The 15976-nt window shown below is 40.2% G+C and overlaps 3 protein-coding genes across 3 annotated transcripts; all 3 read left to right on the forward strand.

Moving 5' to 3' along the window:
• Positions 1-1479: 1479 nt before the first annotated feature.
• On the forward strand, positions 1480-2066 carry LOC116688500 (transcription factor HES-2-like). Its single transcript, XM_032514585.1, has 2 exons — positions 1480-1617; positions 1729-2066. Exons 1-2 carry the CDS (start codon positions 1495-1497, stop codon positions 2059-2061), a joined length of 456 nt encoding a protein of 151 aa, XP_032370476.1. The 5' UTR covers positions 1480-1494; the 3' UTR covers positions 2062-2066.
• A 3029-nt stretch (positions 2067-5095) lies between these two features.
• Positions 5096-6475, forward strand: LOC116688498 (protein hairy-like). Its single transcript, XM_032514583.1, has 2 exons — positions 5096-5218; positions 5332-6475. The coding sequence occupies exons 1-2, from the start codon at positions 5096-5098 to the stop codon at positions 5662-5664; spliced, it is 456 nt and encodes a 151-aa protein (XP_032370474.1). The 3' UTR covers positions 5665-6475.
• Positions 6476-9735: 3260 nt separating this feature from the next.
• Positions 9736-11563, forward strand: LOC116687961 (serpin A3-5). The gene is made up of 5 exons (XM_032513701.1): positions 9736-10315; positions 10445-10515; positions 10759-10961; positions 11093-11240; positions 11305-11563. Exons 1-5 carry the CDS (start codon positions 9754-9756, stop codon positions 11497-11499), a joined length of 1179 nt encoding a protein of 392 aa, XP_032369592.1. The 5' UTR covers positions 9736-9753; the 3' UTR covers positions 11500-11563.
• The last annotated feature ends 4413 nt before the right edge of the window (positions 11564-15976 follow it).

Genomic DNA, 15976 nt, shown 5'->3' on the forward strand with positions numbered 1-15976 from the left:
GATTGTAAATGTTCCTCAGATATTAAATCAGCATCACCACATGTTTATAAAATTGGTATTCCATCTACTGAGAAATCATATTTTGATCATCCAGTTTGAAAATGTTTATGTCAGTTACTCTATGTAAGTATCGAAGAATGTGGTGGATTGGTGTGAATGCTGGAAGAATTCAAAACCTATGTTCTTCCCGCTCTTTATTATTATTATTATTCCCCTTTCATGCAACTTGACTAATTCCTCATCTTTTAACTTGTAGTCATGTCTGCTGTTACTTTTAGTGTTTGTATCTTAAATACTTGCCTAAATATTCATGTTTCCATGAAATATTCACCATTCAAATCAATTGATGAAATTATCAGAATTAAAACATTTTACACCTGTACAGTCATTTGAATCTATGTCCAATCATCCACACATTTCTAGAATGCCACATTCCTCTTTACTGCTAGTAGACGGAGTGTGGAGCGCTGGAGGAAAGAGTTAAGTGTGAATGACATCCATCCAACCAGCAGCAGAGTCATTCTCCAAAGGGATTTGGCACACTTCAGGAAACAGCTGCCCCCCCGAAAACCTCCCACCCTCATGAGAGCTGAAGATTTGATCCAGTTAATGGTCAGTAATTATTACTGGAGGTTAACAATGTATGACAATGGTTGGAAATGAAAATATGAGAGGATAAATCTTGTTGTCCATACTTTATGATAGATTGTTCAGCAACATTTCAAATTTTACAGACAGTCAGAGCCAGCCAATGGTGTTCTTTCCCTCCAGATGGCTGATGACGTCAGGCTCTGATTCTACTACAACACACAGCCAGCATCTGTCACTGAAGCTCCATTTAAAGTCCTTTTGTTGTTCATGGACCACAGCATTCAAGGAGTCAGTGTGGGAAACTGGGACCAACTTTCTACCCACACTGACTAAAGACACCAGGCAGAAGACTGGGAAACATCTGGACAGAAAAGTGATGGCTGTTCTCAAGTTTTTAAAAACAGTATCGGCATCCCATTATTTTTAATACCTGATAAAATTGAAATAAAAAAAACAACTTTATTCATTTTTTGAATTGATTATTAAAGAGAAAATTGGGAATAAATTACATCAATGGCTCTTGCTTTTCATTTAGCAACATGCAAGTTATAATGTACTTTTTACTCTAGATGCAACTCCCAGTCAGTGTCTCACGTGTGTGATGACATCATGAAGCGTGTGCTCAGACAAAGTCATTGATCCCAGCATCAGGCAGCAGATCTGCTCTCTCTACAGGGTCACCACTTTCCCAGATTCACACAGAGCTCTGAGTCTCTCTCCATCACCCCCCCCCCAGTCCACCTGTTCCCCAGAGATCTAACCATTGTCCTCATATCAATGAAACATGAAGTGTGGCATCTTTATTGTCTCACCAAGCGCTCTGATTGGCTGAGACTGTGAGAAACTCCAGTCAAACCAAGACCCACACATTCAGATGGAGATGTGGGACTATAAATAGGAGGGATGAAGCCAGCAGAGATCAGATTCTCTCTACAGAGACCTCTACAGCACAGAGATCCAGACATGGCACCTACAATCACTGCAGCAATGACCAATTCTCAGGAGCATCTGACTCTGACCCACAAGGTAAATTAAAGATTCAAGAACACTTAAAATTGTCAATGAGACATTGTCTTTGATCATGCTAACATTTCACTCCAGAATAAGTTATTAATGACTTTGTTCTTCTTCCTGCAGCTCAGAAAGCCTCTGGTGGAGAAGTTACGCAGAGAGCGAATCAACAGCAGCATTGAGCAGCTCAAGTCTCTCCTGAGTCCAGAGTTCCTCAAACAGCAGCCAGACTCCAAGCTGGAGAAAGCAGACATCCTGGAGATGACAGTTTGTGTCCTGAGACGGCTTCAGCAGCAGAATCAACAGCAGAGAAGACTGCTGAACCACATCAACAAGCTGCAGTCTTCCTCTGATAACAACCTGAGAGAGGCTGACTTCTCTCTTCTGAGCTCCACAGTCCAGACCAGCATCACCAAAGAGAAGAGTCCAGTCAACAGCGCCGTCTGGAGGCCGTGGTAGACACCTCCAGACTGGAGTTACTACCAGACAAACTGAGATGACCATATTGGTCAAAGATTACTGGACTCAAGTCTTTGAAATGTTATGGACTTGTTGTTCTTCTGTTGTACAGAATATTGTAGTTTCTGGTTTCTTTCTACATGATGATATTTCCTGAGGAAATGACAACAACAATATCTTTCAAGTTAAGAAAGAGATCATCTTGTTCATACATGTTGCATGAACCAAATCTGATTGCATCAGCAATTGTCATTATTATTATTATTATTAATATTATCATATCTCACTGTATGTCATGTAATGTTGGTATAAGCTATGTAACATCTGTTATCTTTTGATTATTATTGATCATTTTGATCAGATACTTTAACTGTCCTTTTTATGGACATATTGTCACCATGGACTTACCTCACTTTAATCTCTCCGATTACTCAGAACTGATCTGTTGTTAGATCCAAATGTTTATCTTTTTTCTAAAAGGTTTGCTTGTTAACGTCACTATTTTCCTGTGATAATTTTATGACTCCCTCCATGTCATGTGTTGACAGATGGAGATGTTTATTACCTCTTGAGAGGTATTGATGATTTTGAATTGATCAAAATATTATTTGTCCTTTTTCTGGACTTTTAATCATAATGGACTTTCCCTCACTTCATGTGATTATTGAAAACTGATCTGTTTTAAGATCACAATGTTTCTCCTTTTACTGTAAAAGGTTTCTTTAATGTCACACTGTCACAGTTTTCCAGTGACAGTGTTATTGTTTAAGATGTCTTTGAATTCAGAGGTTACTAAGAACAATGGGACCTGTTGTAAGGTCAGTTTTTAATAATTCTGTCTTTTATTCACTAAGTGAAAATGTGTTGAACAATTTGGGTAAAAAAGAAAAAAACTGAGAACTGTGTCCTCAAATATAAATAGTTTGTCTTTTATAAAGACAGTTGTCCTTTACTCTCTCGGAGTACAGTGTGTCTTGTAGAAATCTACAAGTTGTTGTTGTGATGTATCATCACCTCTAGTTGGAGCTTCATACTTTGTGGCTCATTGTTTTTTATAAATAAACAAATACTGCCAGCTGAAAATATTGTGTTCTCAGAGTCTATGATTTCTATTTTGTGCATTAATTAATATTTCTGATAAGGAGAGATATCAATGTTATGTGACTATATTTAAATGAAGTAAGTCAAGTCAAACCAAATGATGAAATGAAGCTTTCAAAGACATTTTGTGTCCAACAAATATTTTATCATTATCAATATTTTCATATCACTAAATTTCAGGTGTTTTAAAGTAAAATGTTTGAAGTTAACCATTGTCCTCTTTAAAGAGGTCCGACATGGTAAAGTGATGCATAATAAGACACACTTCTATTGTTCCTCCAGTGAAAGCAGTGAAAGGACAGAGTGTGGGAAACCAGAGGAGACTCCCTCACAGAGCCCTGGGGGACAACAGATCCAGACCTTTGCCCTGAAGGGACAGAGACTAGAAGAGACTCTGGCTCCTCAAATTTAAACTTGTTTTATATTTTGCCTCTGATTGTAAATGTTCCTCAGATATTAAATCAGCATCACCACATGTTTATAAAATTGGTATTCCATCTACTGAGAAATCATATTTGATCATCCAGTTTGAAAATGTTTATGTCAGTTACTCTATGTAAGTATCGAAGAATGTGGTGGATTGGTGTGAATGCTGGAAGAATTCAAAACCTATGTTCTTCCCGCTCTTTATTATTATTATTATTCCCCTTTCATGCAACTTGACTAATTCCTCATCTTTTAACTTGTAGTCATGTCTGCTGTTACTTTTAGTGTTTGTATCTTAAATACTTGCCTAAATATTCATGTTTCCATGAAATATTCACCATTCAAATCAATTGATGAAATTATCAGAATTAAAACATTTTACACCTGTACAGTCATTTGAATCTATGTCCAATCATCCACACATTTCTAGAATGCCACATTCCTCTTTACTGCTAGTAGACGGAGTGTGGAGCGCTGGAGGAAAGAGTTAAGTGTGAATGACATCCATCCAACCAGCAGCAGAGTCATTCTCCAAAGGGATTTGGCACACTTCAGGAAACAGCTGCCCCCCCGAAAACCTCCCACCCTCATGAGAGCTGAAGATTTGATCCAGTTAATGGTCAGTAATTATTACTAGTGGTTAACAATGTATGGCAATGGTTGGAAATGAAAATATGAGAGGATAAATCTTGTTGTCCATACTTTATGATAGATTGTTCAGCAACATTTCAAATTTTACAGACAGTCAGAGCCAGCCAATGGTGTTCTTTCCCTCCAGATGGCTGATGACGTCAGGCTCTGATTCTACTACAACACACAGCCAGCATCTGTCACTGAAGCTCCATTTAAAGTCCTTTTGTTGTTCATGGACCACAGCATTCAAGGAGTCAGTGTGGGAAACTGGGACCAACTTTCTACCCACACTGACTAAAGACACCAGGCAGAAGACTGGGAAACATCTGGACAGCAAACTGATCGTTGTTCTCAAGTTTTAAAAAACATTATAGGCATCCCACTATTTTTAATACCTGATAAAATTGAAATAATAAAAAAACTTTATTCATTTATTGAATTGATTATTAAAGAGCAAATTGAAAATAAATTACGTCAATGGCTCTTGCTTTTCATTTAGCAACATGCAAGTTATAATGTACTTTTTACTCTAGATGCAACTCCCAGTCAGTGTCTCACGTGTGTGATGACATCATGAAGCGTGTGCTCAGTCAAAGTCATTGATCCCAGCATCAGGCAGCAGATCTGCTCTCTCTACAGGGTCACCACTTTCCCAGATTCCCACAGAGCTCTGAGAGTCTCTCTCCATCACCCCCCCCCCCAGTCCACCTGTTCCCCAGAGATCTAACCATTGTCCTCATATCAATATAACCATTCGGAGTGTGGCATCATTTATTGTCTCACCAAGCTCTCTGATTGGCTGAGACTGTGAGAAATTCCAGTCAGACCAATACCCACACATTCATATGGAGATGTGGGACTATAAATAGGAGGGATGAAGCCAGCAGAGATCAGATTCTCTCTAGAGAGACCTCTACAGCACAGAGATCCAGACATGACACCTACAATCACTGCAGCAATGACCAATTCTCAGGAGCATCTGACTCTGACCCACAAGGTAAACTAAAGATTCAAGAAGACTTAAATATTGTCAATGAGAAGTTGTCTTTGATCATACTAACATTTCACTCCAAAATAAGTTTATTAATGACTTTGTTCTTCTTTCTGCAGCTCAGAAAGCCTCTGGTGGAGAAGTTACGCAGAGAGCGAATCAACAGCAGCATTGAGCAGCTCAAGTCTCTCCTGAGTCCAGAGTTCCTCAAACAGCAGCCAGACTCCAAGCTGGAGAAAGCAGACATCCTGGAGATGACAGTTTGTGTCCTGAGACGGCTGCAGCAGCAGAATCAACAGCAGAGAAGACTGCTGAACCACATCAACAAGCTGCAGTCTTCCTCTGATAACAACCTGAGAGAGGCTGACTTCTCTCTTCTGAGCTCCACAGTCCAGACCAGCATCACCAAAGAGAAGAGTCCAGTCCACAGCGCCGTCTGGAGGCCGTGGTAGACACCTCCAGACTGGAGTTACTACCAGACAAACTGAGATGACCATATTGGTCAAAGATTACTGGACTGGAGTCTTTGAAACGTTATGGACTTGTTGTTCTTCTGTTGTACAGAAGGTTCTATTTTCTGTTTCCTTATTTCCTGAGGAAATGACAGCAACAATATCTTTCAAGTTAAGAAAGAGATCATCTGGTCATGCATGTTGCATGAACCAAATCTGATTACATCAGCAATTATTATTATTATTATACCTCACTCTACATCATGTAATGGTGGTATAAGCTATGTTAACATCTGTTATCATTTGATTATTATTGATCGTTTCGATCAGATACTTTAACTGTCCTTTTTATGGACATATTGTCACCATGGACTTACCTCACTTTAATCTCTCCGATTACTCAGAACTGATCTGTTGTTAGATCCAAATGTTTATCTTTTTTCTAAAAGGTTTGCTAATGAATGTCACAATTTTCCTGTGATAATTTTATGACTCCCTCCATGTCATGTGTTGACAGATGGAGATGTTTATTTCCTCTTGAGATGTATTGATGATTTTGAATTGATCAGAAATATTATTTGTCCTTTTTATGGACATTTAATCATAATGGACTTTCCCTCACTTCATGTGATTATTGAAAACTGATCTGTTTTAAGATCACAATGTTTCTCCTTTTACTGTAAAAGGTTTCTTTAATGTCACACTGTCACAGTTTTCCAGTGACATTGTTATTGTTTAAGATGTCTTTGAATTCAGAGGTTACTAAGAACAATGGGACCTGTTGTAAGGTCAGTTTTTAATGATTTTGTCTTTTGTTCACTAAGTGAAATTGTGTTAAACAATTTGGGTAAAAAAGAAAAAACTGAGAACTGTGTCCTCAAATATTTTGTCTTTTATAAAGACAGTTGCCTTTCTCTCTCGTAGTACAGTGTGTCTTGTAGAATCAATTCATCACCTCTAGTTTTGGAGCTTCATACTTGTGTGCCATTGTTCTTTGTTAAATAAAAAATACTGCGCTGAAAATGTGTTCTCAAAGTCTATGATTTCTATTTTTGCTACATTAACAGAGGTCTCCATCATCGTTTCTATTTGATTGACAAATCAAAATACAGTTCAGCACACACAGTTATTGTTTATCCATAACATATCTGTAGCATAGATCTAAGCATGGGAATGTGCATTAATTATATTTCTATTAGGAGAGATTTCTGTTGGTACTATTATATGAGTAGTCAAGTCAAACCAAATGATGAAATTAGCTATCAAAGACATTTGTTGGACCAATTATTTCTATAACTAAGTTTCAGGTGTTTTAAAGTAAAAGTTTTTTAACCATTGTCCTCTTTAAAGAGGTCCACATGGTAAAGTGATGCATTAAGACACACTTCTATGTTCCTCCAGTGAAAGCAGTGAAAGGACAGAGTGTGGGAAACCAGAGGAGACTCCCTCACAGAGCCCTGGGGGACTACAGATCCAGACCTTTGCCCTGAAGGGACAGAGACTAGAAGAGACTCTGGCTCCTCAAATTTAAACTTGTTTTATATTTTGCCTCCGTGTGTAAATGTTCCTTAGATATTGAATCAGCATCAACTCGTTTTTATAAAATCTTTATCCCATCTACTGACAACCCATACTTTAATCATCCTGTTTGAAATAGTTTCTGTCAGTTACTCTATGTAAGTATTGCAGAATGTGGTTGATTGGTGTGAATGCTGGAAGAATTCAAAATCTATTTTCATTCAAACATTTTACACCTGTACAGTCATTTTAATCTATGTCCAATCATTCACACATTTCTAGAATGCCACTTAAAAAAAGATGTCTGTCTGTCAGTTTGTATATCCAAGTACCTAACAAGTGGACTGAAGTACAGTACTGGAGTAGATACTGACTTGCTAACTATGGAACTGCTAACAATGGACCTGCTAACTGTGGACCTGCTGACTATGGAACTGCTAACTATGGAACTGAGTACATCTACTCCTGTACTGTAGTTTAGTCCACATGTTGAGGTACTTGTACATGCAGACAGACAGACAGACATCTTTTTTATAAAAGATAGATAAATCAGTTTTTAAGTCTCATCTCTGGCCCACTTCCTCACACACTCATGCAACAATTCTGGTCTTTCTTCTTCTTCTTCTTACAACTGGATTGGAGTGCAACAAAGCGACGGATGCAGAGATTACAATGAATTAATGAATAAATAAATAAATAAACCTAAATGTACTGAATCAATTTGTCTTAACAGTGTGAACACATCGTCGGCGGCCCTCCCCAAGAGCCCTGACGGTGAATGTGTGGTGGTCGTATTTAAGAAGTGTCTGAAGAAGATTCTGGATGTTATATCACTTACAGTGAAGTTTCTGGCTGGTAACAGAATTTACAGTATAGTTTAGTTGTATAATACCTTACTGTAACTTAGTTTTACAGTAGTATAATACCTTACTGTAACTTAGTTTTACAGTAGGCTAGTATAATACCTCACTGTAACTGAGTTTTACAGTAGTGTAATACCCTTACTGTAACTTAGGTTTACAGTAGTATAATACCTTACTGTAACTTTGTTTTACAGTAGTATATACCCTTACTGTAACTTAGTTTAACAGTAGTATACTACCTTACTGTATCTTGGTTTTACAGTAGTATAATACCCTTACTCTAACTTAGTTTTACAGTAGTATAATACCTTACTGTTTCTTAGTTTTACAGTAGTATAATTCCCTTACTGTATCTTAGTTTTACAATAGTATAATACCTTACTGTATCTTAGATTTACAGTAGTATATGTTTCTACGTTAAAGTATGGCGATACAGCATGGCCCCAAAGAGGAGGTGTTTTGAGCGATTTCCTAACAAATTCAATTAAAGTCTATGAGACAATATTCCCTGTTCTTTGCCGATTTCGTTAAAAACGAACAACAAATCTCTTTGAAAAGTCATAGCACACCATTCCCGATCTATACACACGTTTGGGTGTATTTTGTGTGCGCGTGTCGGCAACGCTCCGGGACTAGTAGCGGGACAAAAAACAGGCAGAATAATAAGTATGAGAAACAGTAGTCATGGCGCCGATTACAGCTGTTGCACAGTATACAAACAGTTTCTTGGTCTGGCAGCTACAACCAATCAGGCTCTTTAACTGATGGCAGACTTCAGAGGCTCTCCTTGATTGGCCCGTCCGTTGAGCATGCTGCACCAATTGGCTTCCTCCTCCAGGAACTGGGCGGGACTTCCAGTTTCCATCTGATCTGCAGCATGGGATGGCACAGCCTGTTCTGCATTTCACATGTAGCACACTTAATTAGACACACACACACACACACACACACACACACACACACACACACACACACACACACACACACACACACACACACATACATACAGGAGGCAGTCAGAGGTGTGCTAATCTACACCTGTTCCACATTAGCTTGATTGGCTCTTTGTCCTTTTTTCAGTCTTGGTGATCTCTCCCCAACCTCACATCCACAGTTTGAGTTAGACTTCAGTTACTTTACGTCTAATTGGCATTGGACCAGTGTGGTCAAGCTAATTAGCATCGACTTGTTTCTCTGGTCGGAGAGGTAAGAAGCCAGGCTGCCTTTCTGGGTTGGGACTGGAGGAATTGTTTTGGAGATTGACACTTTTTTTTAAAGTTTTGGTAAGAGGTTTGAGGAGTATTTGTGGTCCGGTCTGGCTTATTTCTCTAACTTCTTGAGGTGTAAAGTGATTGACGACGGTCAATGTTAATGAAGTTTTTCCTTGGTTAGGCCAAGAGGTGAAACCTGTTTAGGGGGTTCAAAGAGTTTTGTTCACGTCAGATGTTACAGCAGAAAAATCACTCGCACGGACTATAAATTACATACTAGGATACTATATGAAATATACAAAACAAGTCAGGAATACAAAAGTGCAACTGCTTGAATAACATGAATACCAGCCTCTAATCAGATTTCTTTGAGAGTATCTTAACAGACCACGTACTCATCAGTTTCACATTATACTGAAGTTTAGAAAATCCCTCTAGTACAATCAGTTTCCTCGTTAAAACCATGGAGCTAAACTTGTGCTATTTTGTCTTAGTTGATGATGATGATGATGAGTGCAGCCGTGGGTCTCTGTGTCCTATCAGCGGTGATCTGCGTCGGCAGCGCCTACAGCGTCTTCATTGTGAAGGACGCAAACCAAGACTTTTCCTTCAGCCTCTACAGGAAGCTAGCAGCTCATGCTGACTCACAGGGACAGAATATCTTCTTCTCCCCGTTCTGCGTGTCAAGTGCCTTGGCTGCGTTGTCTGTGGGAGCGAACGGGGAGACGCACCACCAGCTTTTCAGTGGTCTGGGTTTCGACGGCGCCCTGACGCAGCCCGATGTGGACCGGGCCTTCCAGACGCTCCTCCAGGAGGACGCCAGCGAAGGGACTGCCTTGTTCCTGGACAACGGCTTCAAGCCAAAGCCGGAGTTCCTGCGGACCCTGAAAAAGTCGTACTTCGCAGATGGGTTCAATGTGGACTTCAGCCAAACCACAGAAAGTGCTGATACCATCAATAAGTACGTGTCGGAGAAGACCAATGGGAAGATTGACAAGATGGTGGAAAGCCTGGATCCAAGCACAGTCATGTATCTCATCAGCTACACCTCCTACAAAGGTAAGAGTGTCCTGAGGGATGCGATCTAGTCAGTCTGTGATGTCATAATGGAAGATCTGCTCACATATTCTGAGGTTAAGTTGCATGTATCAAACCAAAGGTTGTGTACTTCTGCTCATGGTCTAACAGGAACGTGGTTGACTCAGTTTGACCCTAACCTCACCAAGCAGGACAACTTCTACGTGGACGAGAACACCCAGGTTCAGAGCTCAGTCTTTATTCAGAAATGATTAGAGTCCCAGTAATTAACACTGGAATTGGGGGTCAGTTGGGAAGTAATTTACAAAAGAGATTTAAATTTTTCATGCCTAATTTGGGGAAACTTGATAGTTTTAACACCCTATTTAGTCTCTGACGAGACGGGGCTGCATGGATTTGAGTCCCAGTCCAATGAAGCATCATCGTTCATTCCGTGTTTTCATGTTTAATTTGTCATGGTCCAGGTTCCAGTCCTCATGATGAATATGGACGCTAGTTTCAGCACCTACCAAGACCTCGAGCTGAACACGATGGTCCTTATGCTCCCCTTCACCAACTCCTATTCCATGTTGCTGTTGTTGCCTGATATCATGGAGACGCTGGAGAACGGCATCTCCCCGTACCACGTTTCCATATGGTTGAATGCTGGGGTGGAGGCCAAGCCCAGGTTGGTAGAATCTGGATTTTATATTTCAATATGTTGGAGGTTTGACACTGAATAAGGTATTCAGCTTTGACTAAATTAAGCTTGTTCCCTAGTCAGATTCACTGAATTTTTGTCCTCCCCCAATGTTTCAGGAGACATAATGTCTATATTCCAAAGTTCTCTATCAAGACTTCCTACAGCCTGAACGATGTGCTGTCAGAAATGGGAATGACGGACATGTTTGGCGATCATGCAAATTTGACAGGCATTTCAGAGGAGCGGGGACTAGCGGTCTCAGAGGTAAGTAAAAATGTTTTGTTTCACACATTCATCTGTCTGTCATCTCACTTACTCTGCGTTGCAGGTTGTGCACCAAGCTACGCTGGACGTGGACGAGGCTGGAGCCACCGCTTCCGCCGACACAGGCACCGAAATGGGACTGACATCTATCGATGTCCCTGTGTTGAAGTTCAATCGTCCGTTCATGGTCATCATTGTTGAATTTAACGGTGTGGATCGCATCGTCTTCATGGGCAAGATCATCAACCCGACCATCTGATGGGTTATCTCTTTGTGTCTAAGCACAGCTGTTGCATCTCACATAAAGGAGTAAGCTAAACCTTGTCTCTTGCCTTTTTTTAATTAAGGGAATAGGTTTTTTTTGTGCAAAATCTTGAAGGTAAAACGTAGGGATGAAATATTAACTTCCCTGAGCATTTAGTTTTCTTTCAGAGGATCAGATCTTAAACTCAGTGAAGTGCCACTTTTGGAACCCTTGTATTAGTAGTAAAAGTAGCCCTGAAGTACCACTTCCATAAAAGTACAAATCGTCAACCTGACAGGTTGATGTCAGTCTACCTTGGATTGATTAGTCATTGTGACCAATAACCAAAAAATGATAAAATTGGGATTTTAAGTTAGACTGGACACAAAACGAGTGAGTGCTGCTTAGACTTGTCTTAATCCTTTTGGGATGACTACCATGAGGAAATTAAATTCCAGCATCAGTTTTAGCAAGAAGGAAAAAAAGACTAGGCCTATATAATAACATTCGTCAAAGACCATACTTTGTTAAAGTGACCTTAATGTAAGTCCAGGTGTAAAAAGTAAATTATAACTTTCATGTTGCTAAATGAAAATCTAGCAAGTGCCATTGATGTAATTCTCAATTTTGTCATTTTAATTTCCTTTTGATCTATTCAATTTAGCATTTTCATCAATTCAAAAGTGTTTATAAAGAATTTTTTTCCGGCATAAAAAATTGTTGGATGCCTATAGTATTTTTAAATACTTGAACAACGATCAGTTTGCTGTCCAGATGTTTCCCAGTCTTCTGACTGGTGTCTTTAGTCAGTGTGGGTAGAAAGTTGGTCCCAGTTTCCCACACTGACTCCTTGAATGCTGTGGTCAATGAACAACAAAAGGACTTTAAATGGAGCTGCAGTGACAGATGCTGGCTGTGTGTTGTAGTAGAATCAGAGTCTGACGTCATTAGCCATCTGGAGGGAAAGAACACCATTGGCTGGCTTTGACGGTCTGTAAAATATGAAATGTTACAGAAAACTATCAAAGTACCACCAACATGATTTATCCTCTCATATTTTCATTTTCCAACAGTTGTCATACATTGTGAATCTCCAGTAATTACTGACCATTAACTGGATCAAAACTTGAGCTCTCATGAGCGTGGGAGGTTTTCTGGGGGGGCAACTGTTTCCTGAAGTGTGCCAAATCCCTTTGGAGAATGACTCTGCTGCTGGTTGGATGGATGTCATTCACACTTAACTCTTTCCTCCAGCACTTTCCCACCCTCAGTCCACTAGCAGTAAAGAGGAATGTGGCATTCTAGAAATGTGTGAATGAGTGGACCAAGATTAAAGTAACTGCACAAGTCTACACCAAGGCTGATTTCGATAGAGAGACTTCCGATGCAGCATAGGGGGCTACTAAGGCATCAAAAAAGCACCATGTCATGGGACCTTTAAACATGTTTGTGAAAGTCACCTTCTCTTAATCTTCCATGTCAGAAGCTCAGTCATCCCATCCTCTTTTAGTCACTCTGTTTTCTGATTTGTAAATGTCTGGAGACAGTAACTTAAAAAAAAAAGAATTATTAACTCATCAGAATCGAGCATTAAATAGTTCTATAGAGAATTGCAATGCATCTAAGAATCAATTTTTTTTCCCCCACCCCTAGTGCGTATTCGGACCTTGGCAACATCTCATTAAAAAAGATCCATGACTTATTTATTTAATGGTTAATAAATGAACGACCCATCATAAATCAAGCTGTGCGTTGATGCATGTTGAACTCACGTGGGTCCAGGCCAAAAATTGAAGGGCCTGTTAAGTATTCTTAGTTTCATATAGCATTATATTATACATAAACAAGTTGGCCTCAATGAATAATTTATTACAGCAATGTATTAATGCACCTACTCAAACCAGTTAATGGTTTGAAAAGTTTCAGATTCATATCTGACCACCAAGACAGAAGTTGTTAATGTATCAATGAAAACACAAAACCACCATGTCATAGCTAATTAAAATCTCTTTTATTACAATCACATGTACATCATCATATTCCAAAAAGCTTGCTGTTGTGAAAAGTACCCTTGCACAAAGTGATGGAGGTGGTGTTGCAGGCTGGGTGGAGGGATTGTCAGATGGAGTAAAACAAGTGTTGAATTCCCCAGCAGCAAGTGTCTCCGCTCCAGTGTGCTTTTAATTTCACATCACATGAGGACAGCAGCGCTATTTTAAGCTCTCAGTGTCCTTGTGTAACGTAAGCAAAGAGAGTGAAGTGGGGGTGGGTGGGAAGAAAAAAATCTTTCTTCGTCATCCATTATTCAGGCTGTTTGAGTCATAACCCAAAGAGAGAGGGAAAAGGTGGAAACAAACAGATTCCACATCTTTTCTCTCAGAGTGTTAAAAGTGTTTTAAACACAGTTTGACATTTCTGTAAATCATCTTGTTCTGTGTCTTCCTCAGAGTCAGACGAGTGGGTATCAGTGTCATCTCCATGCGTCAAGAACAGAGATAGGCTAAGGATGTGAATAGCTTAGCACAAGGACAGTAAGCAAAGGGAAACTGCTAGCTTAGCTCAGTAAATAAAGAAAAGAAATCACCAAATTAGTTGCTTCGGTCTGGCAACCTCATATAAGGACAGAACTTTGAGATAGTGTATGCAGTATTAGTCTATTTTTAAGGGTGGGGTGGGGGGTGGGATTACAAATGAGAACATTAAGAAAAATCTGCAGGCAAATATTGCCAAGCATCGATGAGATGTTTGCAGCTTCACAGGTTGTTTTGAATTAACTTAATAAAAAATAAAAGGGCCTTTTGTGTTGTTGTGCCTTTTTGTTCTGCCAGACAATCAGAAGTCTATAAAGCAGGTTCCTTCATTTTGGACTTTGAAGTCTTTCTTGGGGCAGTTTGTGTCATACAAGGATGTGTTATGTGCGTGTTCATGACTATGGGTTTTACGGCAGCAGAAAGAATGAGTTAGATATCGACATGGTCTTGCATGTTATCACGAGTGTGGGTTGTAAATATACCTCTGATAACTGCATGTGCTCAATAAAGGAATAGCTCCGGCCAAAAGAGTTCTGAGTCTCCGGGATTGTCATTTTACATGGTGTCATAAGTGAACGGAAGGAGCTATAGGCAAATGTAATCCCCAGACAAGCTTCTCCTTTGATAAACCAGGAGAATGGCCGGATTGGAAGCATTTGAGGTTTAGGACCAGTACCAAGCTTGACAAGGAAGATGGCGCTGTCCAGGTGAGCAGCCTCGTATATACCATGGGAAACGAGTCGGAAAACATCAACAAAATTGGAAGTGGAAGATGGCAAAGATGACTTTAACCTACAAGGATGACTTTGACCTGCGAAGATGACTTTAACCTAGTTCTAGCAAAGTTCAATGAATATTTTGTGCAAGACGGGATGTTATTCATAAAAGAGAAGGGCGGGAGAAAAAGCGGAGACTTTCATCACAACTCTATTTGAGCGACTTCGGCGCAACTGGAGAAGAGAATATCCACAACAGCGTTGCTGTCGGGATTGGATATTATTATATTATTATATTGGATAAGGATCTCTCACGTAAGCTGCAGTAAACCAAGGACTTAACGCTCGCGATGACCGTGGAGACTGTCCGGCAATCTGAAGAGGTGTCTTCACAAGTCAGCATGCAGAGAGAGAGCATCCTCATCTGTGCGGTGGCCTGGACTTTCTTCCGAGATAAACAAACTTGTGATATCATGCCAGCAGTGTGGTGACCTGAAAAGAATTCAACAAAAACAACCTCTCATCTCCACAGCAGTTCCTGAGCAACCCTGGAAGAGGGTTGCAATGGATCTCTGTGATCATAAACGCCAAAACTACCTGGTGATTGTAGATTACTACTCCAGATTCATCGAGATTTCGCATCTGACCTCGACGACGGCTGGACAAGTCATCCAGAAGCTAAAAACAGTTTTTGCAAGGTATGGAATTCCAGATGAAGTGGTGCGTGATAATGGTCCCAAGTTCTCCAGTTTAGAGTTCCATGAAGTACCCAGGCAGCTAGACTTCAAACACTGCACCTCTAGCCCTGATCACCCGCAAGGTAACGGACACGCAGATCGCCAAGAAAATCCTCAAACAGGAAGATCCTGTGATGGCCCTGATGAGCTATAGGTCTACTCCATGCTCCACTACGGGCTTTAGTCCAGCCGAGATGTTAACGGGGAGGCGAATAAGGACCACTCTGTGGAGAAAAACCTTACTCCAAAATGACCCAGCTTGGCAGCTGTGAAAGAAAAGGACCGGCAGGAAAAAGCCAAACAGGCCCAGTAATGACCGCCATACAGCCAAACTCTTGCATACCCTGCAGACAGGAGATGTTGTATTCTCTAAGTTGGATCATGAGAAATCATGGTCTTCACCTGCAGGGATCTTGAGTAACAGCAGCACTCCATGATCTGCTGAAATCGCAGTCAACTTCAACCTAGGCCGACATCGGCCTTGCCCTGTGAGGTGACAGAAACAAGC

The sequence above is a fragment of the Etheostoma spectabile genome, chromosome 4, assembly GCF_008692095.1.
Source record: "Etheostoma spectabile isolate EspeVRDwgs_2016 chromosome 4, UIUC_Espe_1.0, whole genome shotgun sequence".
NCBI classification, from domain to species: domain Eukaryota; kingdom Metazoa; phylum Chordata; class Actinopteri; order Perciformes; family Percidae; genus Etheostoma; species Etheostoma spectabile.

What these genes read in the sequence shown, in the direction of transcription:
- LOC116687961 (XM_032513701.1), top strand. Translation starts at nt 9,754, where the DNA reads ATGATGATGATGATGAGTGCAGCCGTGGGTCTCTGTGTCCTATCAGCG. An exon ending in ACGTGGACGAGAACACCCAG is followed by an intron (nt 10,516 to 10,758) that starts GTTCAGAGCTCA and finishes GTCATGGTCCAG; the next exon opens with GTTCCAGTCCTCATGATGAA. An exon ending in GGGGACTAGCGGTCTCAGAG is followed by an intron (nt 11,241 to 11,304) that starts GTAAGTAAAAAT and finishes TCTGCGTTGCAG; the next exon opens with GTTGTGCACCAAGCTACGCT.
- LOC116688498 (XM_032514583.1), top strand. Translation starts at nt 5,096, where the DNA reads ATGAAGCCAGCAGAGATCAGATTCTCTCTAGAGAGACCTCTACAGCAC. An exon ending in ATCTGACTCTGACCCACAAG is followed by an intron (nt 5,219 to 5,331) that starts GTAAACTAAAGA and finishes TTCTTTCTGCAG; the next exon opens with CTCAGAAAGCCTCTGGTGGA.
- LOC116688500 (XM_032514585.1), top strand. Translation starts at nt 1,495, where the DNA reads ATGAAGCCAGCAGAGATCAGATTCTCTCTACAGAGACCTCTACAGCAC. An exon ending in ATCTGACTCTGACCCACAAG is followed by an intron (nt 1,618 to 1,728) that starts GTAAATTAAAGA and finishes TTCTTCCTGCAG; the next exon opens with CTCAGAAAGCCTCTGGTGGA.